The sequence below is a fragment of the Urocitellus parryii genome, chromosome 6 (assembly GCF_045843805.1).
Source record: "Urocitellus parryii isolate mUroPar1 chromosome 6, mUroPar1.hap1, whole genome shotgun sequence".
Taxonomy (NCBI): Eukaryota; Metazoa; Chordata; class Mammalia; order Rodentia; family Sciuridae; genus Urocitellus; species Urocitellus parryii.
In genome coordinates this window covers 165,293,958-165,311,972 of record NC_135536.1, presented here as the reverse complement: position 1 = coordinate 165,311,972, position 18,015 = coordinate 165,293,958, and the positions used below count along the sequence as shown (strand labels likewise).

At 37.9% G+C, this 18,015-nt stretch overlaps 1 protein-coding gene across 1 annotated transcript in view; it reads right to left on the bottom strand.

Moving 5' to 3' along the window:
• Positions 1 to 17,794, bottom strand: part of Pak5 (p21 (RAC1) activated kinase 5) — a 107,363-nt gene extending 89,569 nt beyond the window's left edge. The window contains exon 1 of the mRNA XM_026385834.2: positions 17,591 to 17,794. Within this exon, the coding sequence (XP_026241619.2) occupies positions 17,591 to 17,794 (204 nt within the window). The remainder of the gene's footprint in view (positions 1 to 17,590) is intronic.
• Positions 17,795 to 18,015: the final 221 nt, after the last annotated feature.

Genomic DNA, 18,015 nt, shown 5'->3' with positions numbered 1-18,015 from the left:
GGCATTCCCTCTAAGATCTGGTACAAGACAGGGATGCCCTCTCTCACCACTTCTGTTCAACATAGTCCTCGACACACTGGCAAGAGCAATTAGACAGACGAAAGAAATTAAAGGGATAAAAATTGGAAAAGAAGAACTTAAATTATCACTATTTGCAGATGATATGATTCTATACCTAGCAGACCCAAAAGGGTCTACAAAGAAGCTATTAGAGCTAATAAATGAATTCAGCAAAGTGGCAGGATATAAGATCAACACGCATAAATCAAAGGCATTCCTGTATATCAGCGACAAATCCTCTGAAACGGAAATGAGGACAACTACTCCATTCACAATATCCCCCCCAAAAATAAAATACTTGGGAATCAACCTAACAAAAGAGGTGAAAGATTTATACAATGAAAATTACAAAACCCTAAAGAAAGACATAGAAGAAGACCTTAGAAGATGGAAAAATATACCCTGCTCATGGATAGGCAGATCCAACATCATCAAAATGGCGATATCACCAAAAGTTCTCTATAAGTTCAATGCAATGCCAATCAAAATCCCAGCTGCATTTCTTGTAGAAATAGATAAAAGAATCATGAAATTCATATGGAATAATAAAAGACCCAGAATAGCAAAAACAATACTAAGCAGGAAGTGTGAATCAGGCGGTATAGCGATACCAGACTTCAAACTATACTACAGAGCAATAGTAACGAAAACAGCATGGTACTGGTACCAAAACAGGCGGGTGGACCAATGGTACAGAATAGAGGATACAGTAACCAATCCACAAAACTACAACTATCTTATATTTGATAAAGGGGCTAAAAGCATGCAATGGAGGAAGGATAGCATCTTCAACAAATGGTGCTGGGAAAACTGGAAATCCATTTGCATCAAAATGAATCTGAATCCCTATCTCTCGCCTTGCACAAAAGTTAACTCAAAATGGATCAAGGAGCTTGATATTAAATCAGAGACACGGCATCTGATAGAAGAAAAAGTTGGTTATGATCTACATACTGTGGGAGTAGGCTCCAAATTCCTCAATAGGACACCCATAGCGCAAGAGTTAACAACTAGAATCAACAAATGGGACTTACTCAAACTAAAAAGTTTTTTCTCAGCAAAAGAAACAATAAGAGAGATAAACAGGGAGCCTACATCCTGGGAACAAATCTTTACTCCACACACTTCAGATAGAGCCCTAATAACCAGAATATATAAAGAACTCAAAAAATTAGACAATAAGACAACAAGTAACCCAATCAATAAATGGGCAAAGGACCTGAACAGACACTTCTCAGAAGAGGACATACAATCAATCAATAAGTACATGAAAAAATGCTCACCATCGCTAGCAGTCAGAGAAATGCAAATCAAAACTACCCTAAGATACCATCTCACTCCAGTAAGATTGGCAGCCATTAGGAAGTCAAACAACAATAAGTGCTGGAGAGGATGTGGGGAAAAGGGCACTCTTGTTCATTGCTGGTGGGACTGCAAATTGGTGCAGCCAATTTGGAAAGCAGTATGGAGATTTCTTGGAAAGCTGGGAATGGAACCACCATTTGACCCAGCTATTCCCCTTCTCGGTCTATTCCCTAAAGACCTAATAAGAGCATGCTACAGGGACACTGCTACATCCATGTTCATAGCAGCACAATTCACGATAGCAAGATTGTGGAATCAGCCTAGATGCCCTTCAATAGATGAATGGATTAAAAAAATGTGGCATTTATACACAATGGAGTATTACTCTGCATTTAAAAATGACAAAATCATAGAATTTGGAGGGAAATGGATGGCATTAGAGCAGATTATGCTAAGTGAAGCTAGTCAATCTTTAAAAAACAAATACCAAATGACTCCTCTGATATAAGGGGAGGAAACAAGGACAGGGTAGGGACGAAGAGCTTGAGACGAAGATTTTCATTAACAGGGTTGAGAGGTGGGAGGGAAAGGAAACGAGAAGGGGAATCGCATGGAAATGGAAGGCGATCCTCAGGGTTATACAAAATGACATATAAGAGGAAAGGAGGGGTAAGACAAGATAATTCAAATGGAAGAAGTGATTTACAGTAGAAGGGGTAGAGAGAGAAAAGGGGAGGGGAGGGGAGGGGAGGGGAGGGGGGATAGTAGAGAATAGGACAGACAGCAGAATACATCAGACACTAGAAAGGCAATATGTCAATCAATGGAAGGGTAACTGATGTGATACAGCAATCTGTATACGGGATAAAATTGGGAGTTCATAACTCATTTGAATCAAACTGTGAAATATGATGTATGAGGAACTATGTAATGTTTTGAACGACCAACAATAAAAAAAAAAGAAACAATTGAAAAAATTGACAAAACTAAAAGCTGTTTCTTTGAAAAACTAAATAAAATTGACAGACCCTTAGCCATGCTAACGAAGAGAAGAAGAGAGAGAACCCAGATTACTAGCATACGGGATGAAAAAGGCAATATCACAACAGACACTTCAGAAATACAGAAGATAATCAGAGACTATTTTGAAGCCTTATACTCCAATAAAATAGAAGATAGTGAAGGCATAGATAAATTCCTTAAGTCTTACGATCTGCCCAGATTGAACCAGGAGGATATAGACAACCTAAACAGACCGATAACAATAGAAGAAATAGAAGAAACCATCAAAAGACTACCAACTAAGAAAAGCCCAGGACCGGATGGGTATACAGCAGAGTTTTACAAAACCTTTAAAGAGGAACTAACACCAATACTTTTCAAGCTATTTCAGGAAATAGAAAAAGAGGGAGATCTTACAAATTCATTCTACGAGGCCAACATCACCCTGATTCCGAAACCAGACAAAGACACATCAAAGAAGGAAAACTACAGACCAATATCTCTAATGAACCTTGACGCAAAAATCCTCAATAAAATTCTGGTGAATCGGATTCAAATACATATCAAAAAAATTATACATCATGATCAAGTAGGATTCATCCCTGGGATGCAAGGCTGGTTTAATATACGGAAATCAATAAATGTTATTCACCACATCAATAGACTAAAAAATAAGAACCATATGATCATCTCAATAGATGCAGAAAAAGCATTCGACAAAGTACAGCATCCCTTTATGTTCAAAACGCTAGAAAAATTAGGGATAACAGGATCATACCTCAACATTGTAAAAGCAATCTATGATAAGCCACAGGCCAGCATCATTCTGAATGGAGAAAAATTGAAGGCATTCCCTCTAAGATCTGGTACAAGACAGGGATGCCCTCTCTCACCACTTCTGTTCAACATAGTCCTCGAAACACTGGCAAGAGCAATTAGACAGTCAAAAGAAATTAAAGGCATAAAAATAGGAAAAGAAGAACTTAAATTATCACTATTTGCAGATGATATGATTCTATACCTAGCAGACCCAAAAGGGTCTACAAAGAAGCTATTAGAGCTAATAAATGAATTCAGCAAAGTGGCAGGATATAAGATCAACACGCATAAATCAAAGGCATTCCTGTATATCAGCGACAAATCCTCTGAAACGGAAATGAGGACAACTACTCCATTCACAATATCCCCCCCAAAAATAAAATACTTGGGAATCAACCTAACAAAAGAGGTGAAAGATTTATACAATGAAAATTACAAAACCCTAAAGAAAGACATAGAAGAAGACCTTAGAAGATGGAAAAATATACCCTGCTCATGGATAGGCAGATCCAACATCATCAAAATGGCGATATCACCAAAAGTTCTCTATAAGTTCAATGCAATGCCAATCAAAATCCCAGCTGCATTTCTTGTAGAAATAGATAAAAGAATCATGAAATTCATATGGAATAATAAAAGACCCAGAATAGCAAAAACAATACTAAGCAGGAAGTGTGAATCAGGCGGTATAGCGATACCAGACTTCAAACTATACTACAGAGCAATAGTAACGAAAACAGCATGGTACTGGTACCAAAACAGGCGGGTGGACCAATGGTACAGAATAGAGGATACAGTAACCAATCCACAAAACTACAACTATCTTATATTTGATAAAGGGGCTAAAAGCATGCAATGGAGGAAGGATAGCATCTTCAACAAATGGTGCTGGGAAAACTGGAAATCCATTTGCATCAAAATGAATCTGAATCCCTATCTCTCGCCTTGCACAAAAGTTAACTCAAAATGGATCAAGGAGCTTGATATTAAATCAGAGACACGGCATCTGATAGAAGAAAAAGTTGGTTATGATCTACATACTGTGGGAGTAGGCTCCAAATTCCTCAATAGGACACCCATAGCGCAAGAGTTAACAACTAGAATCAACAAATGGGACTTACTCAAACTAAAAAGTTTTTTCTCAGCAAAAGAAACAATAAGAGAGATAAACAGGGAGCCTACATCCTGGGAACAAATCTTTACTCCACACACTTCAGATAGAGCCCTAATAACCAGAATATATAAAGAACTCAAAAAATTAGACAATAAGACAACAAGTAACCCAATCAATAAATGGGCAAAGGACCTGAACAGACACTTCTCAGAAGAGGACATACAATCAATCAATAAGTACATGAAAAAATGCTCACCATCGCTAGCAGTCAGAGAAATGCAAATCAAAACTACCCTAAGATACCATCTCACTCCAGTAAGATTGGCAGCCATTAGGAAGTCAAACAACAATAAGTGCTGGAGAGGATGTGGGGAAAAGGGCACTCTTGTTCATTGCTGGTGGGACTGCAAATTGGTGCAGCCAATTTGGAAAGCAGTATGGAGATTTCTTGGAAAGCTGGGAATGGAACCACCATTTGACCCAGCTATTCCCCTTCTCGGTCTATTCCCTAAAGACCTAATAAGAGCATGCTACAGGGACACTGCTACATCCATGTTCATAGCAGCACAATTCACGATAGCAAGATTGTGGAATCAGCCTAGATGCCCTTCAATAGATGAATGGATTAAAAAAATGTGGCATTTATACACAATGGAGTATTACTCTGCATTTAAAAATGACAAAATCATAGAATTTGGAGGGAAATGGATGGCATTAGAGCAGATTATGCTAAGTGAAGCTAGTCAATCTTTAAAAAACAAATACCAAATGACTCCTCTGATATAAGGGGAGGAAACAAGGACAGGGTAGGGACGAAGAGCTTGAGACGAAGATTTTCATTAACAGGGTTGAGAGGTGGGAGGGAAAGGAAACGAGAAGGGGAATCGCATGGAAATGGAAGGCGATCCTCAGGGTTATACAAAATGACATATAAGAGGAAAGGAGGGGTAAGACAAGATAATTCAAATGGAAGAAGTGATTTACAGTAGAAGGGGTAGAGAGAGAAAAGGGGAGGGGAGGGGAGGGGAGGGGGGATAGTAGAGAATAGGACAGACAGCAGAATACATCAGACACTAGAAAGGCAATATGTCAATCAATGGAAGGGTAACTGATGTGATACAGCAATCTGTATACGGGATAAAATTGGGAGTTCATAACTCATTTGAATCAAACTGTGAAATATGATGTATGAGGAACTATGTAATGTTTTGAACGACCAACAATAAAAAAAAAAAAAGAAAGTCAAGGAACAGGGGCATTTATCTTCAAAACACGGCTTTTGTTTAAAAGTTGTGAGCTACAGTGAAATGCACAAAGTTCTTAAGAAGTTGTTTCAACAAGCACATTGTCAATTGGCCTGAAAGGGACAGGAAGATATGAAACCAGGGAGACAGACTTTCTGATAACCATGCCCAACTCTACTGATATTAAAAAGAAGGCCCATAAAACTTCTTCAATTGCAAACACATGCTACCTTTCATGCAAAAGGAGGACAGCACTGCATAAGAAACCAAAGGGTGGAACTAGAGATATATTCCCATTTCTTTTAATTTAAACTAGGAACTTTCAATATCTGCCAGACTGGATTCAGAATAGACATGAACCAGTGATTCCTTTTTATCTTCAATCACACTGTTTTACCTGCAGCTCTCATTCTGAACCAGAATTTTTATCCCTGTTATTGTAGGTCTATCCTACCTTTATATGTTGAGGAGGCTGGGGGAGAAAATTTGTCTCCAGTTTCAATGCTCCACAGATGGACAAGAATTTTACCCTGAAGCTGTACTTAACAGATTACACATTAGTATTCCATAGGTCCTAACCCTGATTTAAATGATGGGAATTTAGACTTTGGGTTGCTGCTGTAGTGGAATGAGATTTGGGGACTTTTCGGCTGGGGTGAATGCATTTTGCATATGGCAGGCATATTGGAGACTACAGAGAACAACACCTAGAGCGATCCTGTCAATTACAATTTCCTACCTTCTGGTTCACATGCTTTGTGTAATCCTCTCTCCGTGCATATGGCAGGACCTGTGGCTTGCTTTTCACCAACAGAGTATGGCAAGCTGACAGGTCTGTCACTTCTAGAATTGTGTTATTCAGCAAAGGTGAATGCAATACCATGGACACCATTCTTATAATGTTCCTTGGGGAGCAACGAGGCCAGTGGAGAAAGAATGATGGGATATTACTTCTGTAGTTATGTAATGATATATAAACTCCAAGCAGACTAGCTCTCCTGCACCTGATGGCCTCTTAGATGTTTTATAGCAGCAAAGAAAGAAATCCTGCCAACAACTTAAATGAGGTTGAAAGTAGATTCTTCCCCAGTTGAACCTCCAGATGGGGATGAAGTCCAGCTGTCTCTCCCTGACTGCAGCCTTGCAAGACTTATTAAGCAGAGGACCTCGTTAAGCAATTCCTAGACTCTGAATTCACAGAAACGGTGATAATGAGGGTGCTCTTTTAAGCCATTGGGTTTGTGGTAATTTGTCCTAGCAATGGAAGACTCATGCAAAGATTCTCAATATGTGATGATTGATTAATCACAGAAAACTCTTAGACCAGCACTGTGTTGGGCACACACTTTCTTATTAGTCCTTTAGCCTTATAAGTAACAGTAGCAACAACCAACCCATTGGACAGTGATGTACTGCTTGGAAATTACTGAAATGATAGATTTATCATTAGTAGAGCGTTGACAGTATAGTGCTTCCACTTAAAATTCCGTAATGAAATAATTAAAAACTAGTGCTTGACAGTTTCACCAAAGCAGCCCAGAGTTGCCATCTTAGTGTCCCAATTTCTCTAAGATGCTAAATGAGAGATAAAATTAAATCTTTTAAGTTCCAAGCATAAGTGGGAGTCACAGAGAATCACAGGCATTTTTCCTTTTGATTTGGAAGGATTATTTTCAGTTAGGTCACCACTCTGAGGAAAGCCCAGCTGGGGCAAATAGGGTGTTCCTGAGTCTATCCTCTTACTTTACACAGCATGTTCCAGTTATCAAAGCATAGCCATTCTCATCATTCAGTGAGTTCAGCTGTCAGGAGTTCAGAGCAGGCCAGCAGGGGCCTGGGGAGCTGCCTGTGAACTGGGGGTTCACTGTTTGACCTCAAATATGATTAGCTCAGGGAGCAGCGAGGCCATGGAGTGGGGAGAGAATGAGCAGCATGCATTTGAAAGTTTATTCATTTGCTTCTCAGCAAATGCTTTCATTGACATTTTCTGTTGAAATATTCTGCCTAATTCACTTGAGAACACTGTGTGTGGATTACATGCATAATGAAAGACCTTGCAAAGGGCCCCGAGTATTCTACAAGTTGAAAATAAAGTCATATGGCAGTAATGATAGGAATTACCACCAGGAAGGCATTTAAAATGATATCCTTATCAGATTCTCAAGTGAGTGGAAGCTGAAGGGCTAAATCTACACTTTCAAAGTGGCTGAATCAAAGACATCCTTTACCCATAGGAACCTAATGTTAATTTGCTCTATGACCTTGGGAAAAAAAAATGGAACATACCTGAGTCCCAATTGTATCATCTGTTAGATGAAAAGACAAGACTAAGCAGGAAGGAACCAATTTTTTTTCTCTGATTTAGCATCATTTATACATGAAACACATTTTAATGCCCAAATTACACCCATATCATCAGGAATCAGAGTGATATGATGATTACAGCCCAGCCGTGAGTTTTAGAGTCAGATACTTTTGAGGTTTGAACACTGGCTTTTCCAGTTTTGGCTGTTGGATCTTCAACAACTTTTTAAATCCTGCAAAACCTGTTCTCCTCACCCAAAAGATAGTTAACACCACCTGCTTGAAAAGAATAATATGAGCCAGGCACAGTGCAGCATGCCTGTAATCCCAGAAGTCTTGGAGGCTGAGGCAGGAGGATTACAAAATCATGCCAGCCTCAGCAATTTAGTGAGTCCCTAAGCAACTTAGTGGGTCCTCTCTCTAAATAAAACATAATATGGATTGGGGATGTGGCTGGGTGATTAAGTGCCCCTGAGTTCAATGCTCCATACCAAAAAAAAAAAAAAAAAAAAAAAACAACCCATAAAAAGATAACAGTTCTAAATGAGATAGTATCATTCAGTTGTCCAACAATGCTGCATAAAAAATATCCTCACACACAGTGTCATATAATGACTATGGGGCTAGGGTGGCTGTCCTCTAGGTTGAAAAGATATAGAAAGCCTGGGGTGCCACGCACTATTCTGGAATCACGGAGCTTTCCAAGGTATATTCTTTTTATGTCAATGGCAAAAGAACATAGGGAAACTTCAGCTATCCATTGCATGCTTTTATTTATACCACATAATTGGTCATACAAGTTACTTGGCTAAGCCCAGATGAAAGGGGTAAGGAACTACTCAACTCTTCATGAGGCTGGGGCAAAAGAAATAATGAATTGAGTTTAATTCAGTCTACTGGAGATGGTATATGTGCAGCATCTGTGGAACATACCATCTGATATATAAGGACATTATTAGTCATTGACATCTCTGTATTATTATCATCATCATCATCATTTGCCAAAACCTTCTTGAGGACAATCAATGTTTCTAGTGCTGCTCTAGGCAGACTAGAAAATTTCTCTTGCTCAAGGATGCCACCCCAATCACACATCTGATGTTGCCAAAAAACATTTTCTCCTTGGAATTATGATTATCTGTTCCCTATGGCCTTCCTACCAAAAGCAGATGCTTTTCAGTGGGGACACACAAAGTGATCTTTGAGCCTTTAGAGAAGAGAGACACAAGAGGAAGAAAGAAAGAGCGTGGGGCAAGCAAACACAGCTGAGTCTGACCCGAGAAGTGGGTTAAACTTAGAAATTGAGTGGAGCTGAACAAATCAGTTAATTAGGCTGAGTTAAATTTCTTCACCCACACAATTGGGTTAAAACTCTTCATCAGTTGTTACATGAATGCCACAAACCATCAATAAAGCAACCATTTTGTGCTCTGCAAAACACTAATATTTGTTCACTGTAGTTTTGCTTTTGGTCAGGCCTGTGTCCCAGGAAATTTCAACAAAAACTTCAGGTCAGTATAGATCTGATGCCCATTTGGCCCTAATACCAGCCTCTGCCCTGGGAGTAGAGCTGGGGTCAAATGGTCAAGTTAAGGTAATCACGGGACTTCTGACATGCTGTCTCTGGGTGAGTGGGGGCTGATCTATCAGGGTCACTACAGGAATGCTGGAGAAAACATTTTGAACTGTGAGAGAAGGAATTGAGATATAGACCTAGTCATAAGTAACCTCCAAATAACCTATCAATAATAATTATTTTAAAATCGTATAATCCGTTTATGTTTATCAAGAACTTGATGGTGACAGGGCAATGCTAACGAAGAGTAAAGGAAAATATTCATTCATAGGATCTGAGTGGTTCAATTTTAATGGGGATACTGGGAGTTCTCTCTCAAATGCTAGGATGACAGATTATGCAAGTCCAGTTATTCTCTACTGGTCACACTGAGGACAAGAATCACCTGTTTGTGATCACAGGTGCCAGGTTTGGGGAAGAAGCATTGTTAACACCTTGCCATTTTCCTAATGGAAGAAGGGGTGGGCACTTTCAACAGTAACTTCCTTGGGATGATACTTATTCCCTGGAAACATCAGCCTTTGCTTTACGGAGTAACAAAGAGGCCATTTGAGTTTAACTTTGCTCAAACTTTGAAAGGAAATGTTAATGTGGTTTAAGCAAAATACTGAAAAGTACCGAAGTAAAAGAAGATGGTATTTATAAGAGGTGGATGTCAAATTTTACTTCTTTTAAAGGTGTGGGTATTAGAAAGAGAAAAAGAGAGAAAGAGAAAGAGAGAAAGATATGTAGGGTGAAATGATTTTGACAGGGTGCACATCAAATACAATATTAACTTCACTGATATAATGGAAAATTACTTTTCTAGAGTATATAGGCTTGGTGGGATCATAGAAATAGAAGATATTTATATATATTATTATTTATATATTATTTATATATTTGATTTTGGTTTTCTTCTTTTGTTCAGAAACAAGTTTATATTACCCAACTCTCCTGAATTTAGGCAAGTGAGAGATGTTTTTCTTTGCAGTTGTTGTGATAGTGAGATGGTTGGAAAGGCATGCTGAAATTGGAAGGGGGGGGATTTCAGCAGCAAAAGGCACTGAGAAAATTGGAAAGTCCAAGCATGTTGTCCTCACTGGTTTTGCAGGTGTAGGAATACAGAGATGACTTTAACAAAAGATTTATAGTCCATCTCCCAGGGAGAGCCTTGGTTTTGATCACCTCCACACAGACACTGCTACAATTCTTTTGAAGTAATATTTTTAACAGGAGGTCTTAAAATATAGGTAACATGCCCAATGGGTTTCACTTTATATTACATTCTGCTTTCCTGTGAGATTAACTTCTTTATAACACACACTCAATTTCATCTCTAAGAAGGTTTGTGCTTTTCTTAAGTATCTTCTAAGCAATCGTCATTAGAAGGATGTCCTATATCCCAACTCTCCACAACTATTTAAAAAATAAGCACCTAAAACCTATAGGATTACATATCAGATCAATAGGGTTGGTTTCCACTTTAAATCGGATCTGACCTTTAAATGAATCAATTTATTTCATAATAGAACAATTTCTTGGTGTGAGACCCATGTTCTTCATTTATGGAGGCTCAACAAATAGCAAATTCCTGATGTGGCTTCTAAAACCCCCAACACCCAATCCCAGCTAGTCCACCACCTGATCGTGTTTCCCACTCCCTTCCCAGACACACTCTGCTCCAGGCACTGCAGGTGAGCTCTTTTTTTGCACTAGTTCCTCCTCCTGCCTCTGAATATCCCCTTCACAGATCTTCTGCCAGCCCCAGAGTCACCTCCGCAGGGGTGCCCTGAGGTTCAGCTAAGCAGGCTCATAGAAATGGAAAGAAGAGGTCTGGCTGGGTGAACAACAGGGCATCAAATCTTATGTTGTAAGAACAATGCTTCTATGCTCAACTTTATATGTTGGTAGAAATAGAAGGGAGTAAAAATATATTGACTTAAGAGGATAGGAAGATCATAGGGAATCCAACCTATGAGCTTGAAACAGAGGCTAGTGGAAAACATGAGGAAGAAAATAAAAAGACAGGAGGCACTCAGCCCAGCTGTATGGCAGTGTGAGGCTTTTGTGGCATAGACCACAGATCAGGCATTGGAGCTAGAAAAGAGACAACAGGTCAGCCCTTGCCTTCAGGATTGCTGGAGTTTCATTCAGCTAAGAGAATACCAAACATGTGCTGCACAGTTTGAATCCCTTGAGGACCACCCTCAGAAGAAGAAGGGCACTAAAATAGCCGCTCTAGATTAAATTACCACCAGTGAAGAAGAGCATATCAGTGATGTGAAAATGAGAAGGAACCTTGGGTGAATCTGTTACCTTTGGACAAAGGGAAATAATGCTAGAAAATAAGTAGTTGCATTGCATTTTAGGAAAGCAGATTTCAAAATATGCTGAAGGAAGAATTCCACAGGGGGGAAAAATACTAAGAAAGATGATAATTCTAAAAACTTTTATTCTGAATGTAAAATTGTGAATCATAAAAGGAAGAAAGGTAGAGAACTACCATTAAGGTGGACCCATTCTTTGATGAGATTTCAACAAAAGCTCTGGAAAACAGAATGGGCTGGTAAGACATGAAGATCCACCTCTCTCATTTGTACCTGTTTTGTTCAATAAGGTGGTTTTGAATTCCATGGTTGGGGCAGAAGATAAAAAAAGGAAGAAGCAGACCCTAGCTTTGGACAACTATAAAATACCAAGGTGACAAGATGAAGAACACTCAGTCAGAGCCAGATTTGCTTTGGTATTCTCTGTGACTTTTCAATCTTGACAAGTTGTTAGAAAAACTTTGAAGGTTAAATTAGAAAAGACGTAGTGAGTACGGATTGTCAACATCAAATGACTTAAATAGTTGGCTTAGAGAAATTATATTCTATGACAATTAAAGGGCTGGCTATCATACTCAACAGTCTTCGAGAAAAGACTAGAAAAATACCAGCAAACTGGAGAAGACAAATACTTTCATTAAAAAAAAGTAAGGAAAATAAGTTGCAGAAGTTATAAGTAATCAAATTTGATGTAAGCTCCAAGATGGTGGTTCTAAAACTTTTGGGTTTAAGAACTTTTACAAATTATTGTGGACGTGAAAAGCTTTGTTTATGTTACAATATCAATATTTACTGTGTTTTATACACATCTTATACCTTCTGAAAAATTCCACCGTACACTCAGAGGAAAATGGGTGTGAAAAGATACAAATGATTTCTTAGTATTATGTAATAATACTAACTATTATAATAATAATAGTTAGTATTATAAATAGTTTTATCTTACAGACTCTCTGAAAGAGTCTGAGGGATCCCCAGGGTTCCAGATCACATAAATAACCATTGGAAAAAACTTACCATGGGCCCCAGGAAAAATTAACACAGATCTTTACAAATAATATCTCTAATAGAAAATATTTGATGATGTCATTTAGTAAATAAATAGATACATTATAAAAAACTATAAATTTTAAATAAACTTTTTTCTACTTATCAATAAGAATTCATCCCAAAATAACATTAGGTAGAAAAACCAGTTAGAGAATAATATATACAGTATGATTTCATTAAATACAATTTAAATGTATCAAATAATACCACTTAATATTCTTTCTATAAATATAATTGAAAATTAAAAACAAATCTGAAGGAAATATTTTAAAGTTACTCTTTATTCATGTTAGATAGAAGTTACAAAGACTTTTAAATATTATCCCCTGTATTTCTTTTTTAGCATTTTTCCAAATTATTTCTACACTGTAACAAAGGGAAAGTGTGATCATCATGTTCTCACTTCAATTCACCTACAACAATGGTCCTTAGAAACTGTTCCCCATCTATGAGCCACATCAGCAGCATCTGAGCACTTGTTAGAAATGCAAGTCCTTGGGCCTAACTCACACCTACTGCATCAGAATCTCTAGGGTGCAGCAAAAATATGTGGATTACAACAAGCCCTCCCCCCCATGAAATTATGATGAAGGACGAAGTTTGGTACACATCAGGCAAAAACAAACTAATATGAGCATTTAGCCTGTCCTTTATATAACACATTTAATTCAGCAGGAATTTTGGTAATATTGATGATAATTTTCTTGTGGTAAATGTAAAAAGGAGTTTCTCAAAGATATTTGCCATTTTTTTTTTTTTAAAATTAGGCTGGGGATTGAACACAGAGCTTCACACACTCCAAGTATGTTCTCTATTACTGAACTACATCCCCAGTCCCTTGCCAAATATTTAAAAAGGATCCTCCTCCTTTGGGTATTCAGGTTATATCAGTTAGCCTTCATGTCTTTGGCTTGGGCACAGAAACTTCAACTTTTGACAGAGGTCCCAGCTAACCTGTTCTGGTTAAATTTTTGCCAAATGGGAAATCTTGGTCAGTGCAAATTCATGGATTATACTTTATGGGGATACATTTTTTTTTGTAACTACTTAAGTCAAAGTTCTCATATTCTGGTCACAAGACCAGCAGCGCCACTACTGCTGGAAAATTGTTAGAAATGCAAATTCTTGAACCCCATTTCTGAATCACTTTCTGTTTTATCAAGTCCTCTGGGTGATTCTGATCCACTATATATTTTGAGAAACATTGACATAAATAAATCTACATAGGAGAGGTGTGCCTTTGTAAGCAACAGGTACAACAGGTAACTGAGATTCTGAATAGGAACAAGGAAAATCCCAGGCAACCACAGAGGAGACTGTTGATTGCAATGGTGGGATTTCCATTCAGAGCTAGTCTGGCTGGAGCTTGATGATGAATACAGGACCAGCACTTTGCTACAACATATGGGATGATGCCACTTTTTATTGACTATTTTTATGTCATAATATCTTTCCCATTTTCCTTTCTCCTCTTTAGAAAGACAATTTGACCAAACTAGGACTATTGGTTCTACTTAACTTAAAAAATTTGGTCAAAGTGGTTTAGGCCTGCAAAATTTTTATGCTTAGTATTCAGTCCTTTTTGTCAGTTCTGTCATAACCTCTTATTTCAACTACTGTTCTGACTTCTAAGATATATTTTTACATGGTTTATATGCCATTCTTAAGTAATTTGGAAGCTTTTCCACAGACAGCATTTCTAAAGAGTGCCATCAACCAAATTGCATGGCATACTTTGGCACCTTAGCCCTTTTTAATTTTACCTGTTTTTAGGGGCCGGAAGAGACAATGGGATTCTCTTTAACCAGTAATGTTGTCCACCATCAGCCAGTAAGGCTAACTGTACTGATTTTCAGAGAGGAATAGGTTCACTCTGAGACACAGAATTTTTTGGATGCTTGCCCATTAAATACATTTGACTAGATTCACTCTTTCTGAGGGATCTTATTTTGTCATTCCTTCTCTGTTTTTATTTTACTAACTGGTGTTCTTTGTGGTAAAATTATGCCTGAGGTTCCATTTGCAGAAATCCAGGGCTGTTTCTATAGTCAAGGTGTATTTTCCAGTCATCACCAGTTAACATTGAAATGACTGTAGCAAACATTCCCATTTCGCACACTGAAAGTTCACACATTTGCATCAGGGCTAGAAAGGCCATTAAAATGAATAAGAGAATCACAGTATCACAGGACCCTGGAGTGCTATAATAGAGAAATCTTGCTCCAAATTCCAATGAGAATGTAAATTCTATCCAAATTCCAGTGGGATAATGCTAAATTCTATCAGAGAGCAAAGGATAATGAGCAAAGCCATGAAAAAAGTTATCTACAGTGTTTTCCTATGCCCATTGAGCATGGTGGGTTACCATTGAGATGGAAGCCTGCTTCTCTACTGCCAGACAAGACCAGTTAACACCAAGGGCAAGTAGAAAATTATGATGAAATAGGTGATATTTCAGGGCAAGTAGAAAATCATGATGAAATAGGTGAAACTTGGTGCTTGCTCAGTAATAAACATACTTTGTAACAAGACAGCACATTCCTGGATCTTCAGCTAGGATGCTTCTCTATGACCCTGCCTCTTTTCTAGAATGTTCCTTATCCAGTGATATTGATAATAGTATTCGAGGGTAAGGAAATAAGACTTAGTTTCACTTTGAATTTCCCTTTCATCATGATGATCAAGAGGAGAGGACTTCTCTAGACACACTCTCCATTCCATTTTCTGGGTTATATAAAAACTTTGGATATTAAGAAATGCAAATCAGGGGCTGGGGATGTGGCTCAAGTGGTAGCGTGCTTGCCTGGCATGCATGCGACCCAGGTTTGATCCTCAGCCCCACATACAAACAAAGATGTTGTGTCCGCTGAAAACTAAACAATAAGTATTAAAATAAAAAAAAGAAATGCAAATCAAAACTTCTCTAAGATTTCATCTCACTCCAATCAGAATGGCAGTTATCAAGAATACCAACAACAATAAGTGTTGGCGAGGATGTGGGAAAAAAGGCACACTCATACAATGCTGGTGGGACTGCAAATTAGTGCAGCCAATATGGAAAGCAGTATGGTCCTTGGAAATCTGGGAATGGCCCATTTGACCCAGCTATCCCACTCCTCAGTTCATACCCAAAGGACTTAAAAACAGCAGACTACAGGGACACAGCCCCATCAATGTTTATGCCAGCACAATTCATAATAGCTAAATTTTGGAACCAAGCCAGATGCCCTTCAGTAGATAATGGGTAGGGAAACTTTGGTATATATACACAATGGAATATTACTCAGCATTAAAAGAGAATAAAATCATGGCATTTGCAGGTAAATGGATGGAGTTGGATAATAAAATGCTAAAAGAAGTAAGCCAATCCCCCAAAACCAAAGGCTGAATGTTTTCCTTGATATAAGGATGCTGACTCATAATGGCAATGGAAAGGGAGCATGGGAGGAATGGAGGGACTTTAGATAGGGCAAGGGGAGGGAGGAGAAGGGAGGGGCAAAAAGAGTAGGAATGATGGTGGAATGAGATAAACATCATTACCCTAAGTACATGTATGAAGGCATAAATGGTATGAAAATACTTTGTGTAATCAGTGACTTGAAAAATTGTACTCTATATGTGTAATATGAAATGAATTGCATTCTGCCCTCATGTATAAGAAATTAGAATAAATAAATAATTTAATTAAAAAAACTAAAACTTTATAATACCAACCTTTCAGATATAATCTATCCTGTTATTTGGTTGTTAGAGAAGTTTTAGCCTTCTTTTAGGGAGAAAATCATGTTCAATTACAGAATATTTTCTTGTGTTAATTAGTAGAGTTGGTTAATTTTTCAGTTTCTTTTAAGTATCAACCCATACCTGTTGGAAATTTATTTTCTCAAGTATTCACTTTTTGTGTGCTTAAGATTATAATAGCTGCTCCAAAAACTTTAAAAATCCTATCAGAAAATTAATCTCATAGAATGCAGATTATAAGACTCTGTACTGATCGTGTAAACGAGATTCACATACCCATAGCAGAATAAAATGACCAAGACCAGGCATGATAATGGAACCACAATTCTAATTTGGATAGCTCAGGTGATAGAAACATTTTCTATAATTTATCAAAAGTGTTCCTTCTTCTGTCCTTTAAAAATACTTTGTGACTTGTTGAGGAAAATCTGAATTGTGTTTTTTTCTGATTAGAAAACATGATATATTGGATAATATGCTGATAGACTTCAATGATGTTTAACTCCCAGACAGCTTCTGATCAACTGCCTAGGAGTCTACAGAATTCTTAGCATTCAAAAGCACAGAAGGAAGCAGCAATCCCTGAATTTTCTTTGTAGCAATTTGACATACCTGAAATGTATGGATCTGCATTCTGTTTTAATGCAATTATTGTTCCTTGCCCCAAATCTACTAGTTATTTAAGGTAAATTATATCCTATCCTATGACTCAATATTTTTAGCTATTGTTTGAAATAGCTTTCTAGAGGGGGTGGATAATGTTCTTCACCATAGACTTAAAACTACCATTTAAAGAGGAAATGAAAATTTCCTTTTTTTTTTTTAGTGATTGAATTTTATATTCTGATTTTTAGTATAATGCACATCTGAAAGCTAAGTTTCCTTTCTTTGTGCTCCAATATATCATAAATGGTGACTATTTCAACCCCTGAAGAATAATTGTGGCTAATTTGTGGGTGTTTAAAAAATGCATGGCTTAGGTATTTTATAACATTCCTATGAGGACAGTTCAGTGTATCAAATAAGAGCGTGCTTAAGCCAACCTAGAGACAGATCCTTGCCATACCTTCATGGGAGCCAGCTGTATGGGCGTAATGCAGGAAGGGTCCACCATGGGCTTAGGCCTGTTGGCTGTGTCTGCTAACAGGCTATGCCACTGCTGGGGAAGGCCAGTGAATTTCTGCTCTTGTGGATCAAACCCCGTATGAACCCTGTGTTCAAAGTTGGATGGGCCAGATATTTCAATCTTTTTCTTTTTCTTCCCAAACATGGTGCAACAACCTGGGAAATGCAAACAGAAAAGAGGCAGCTGTTTATATTTTGCCAACAAAAGACCTGAAAGAGTTACTTTTACTTCATCCACAATTACATTTTTTCAGTCATACCTCTAGATACCAGCTGCAAAAGATAAACGTTAGGGATTGTTAGGGTGTACAGATTAATTTCATTCAATTTTTTTGTTCTCTCCTCAGACTCTCCATATATAGTTCC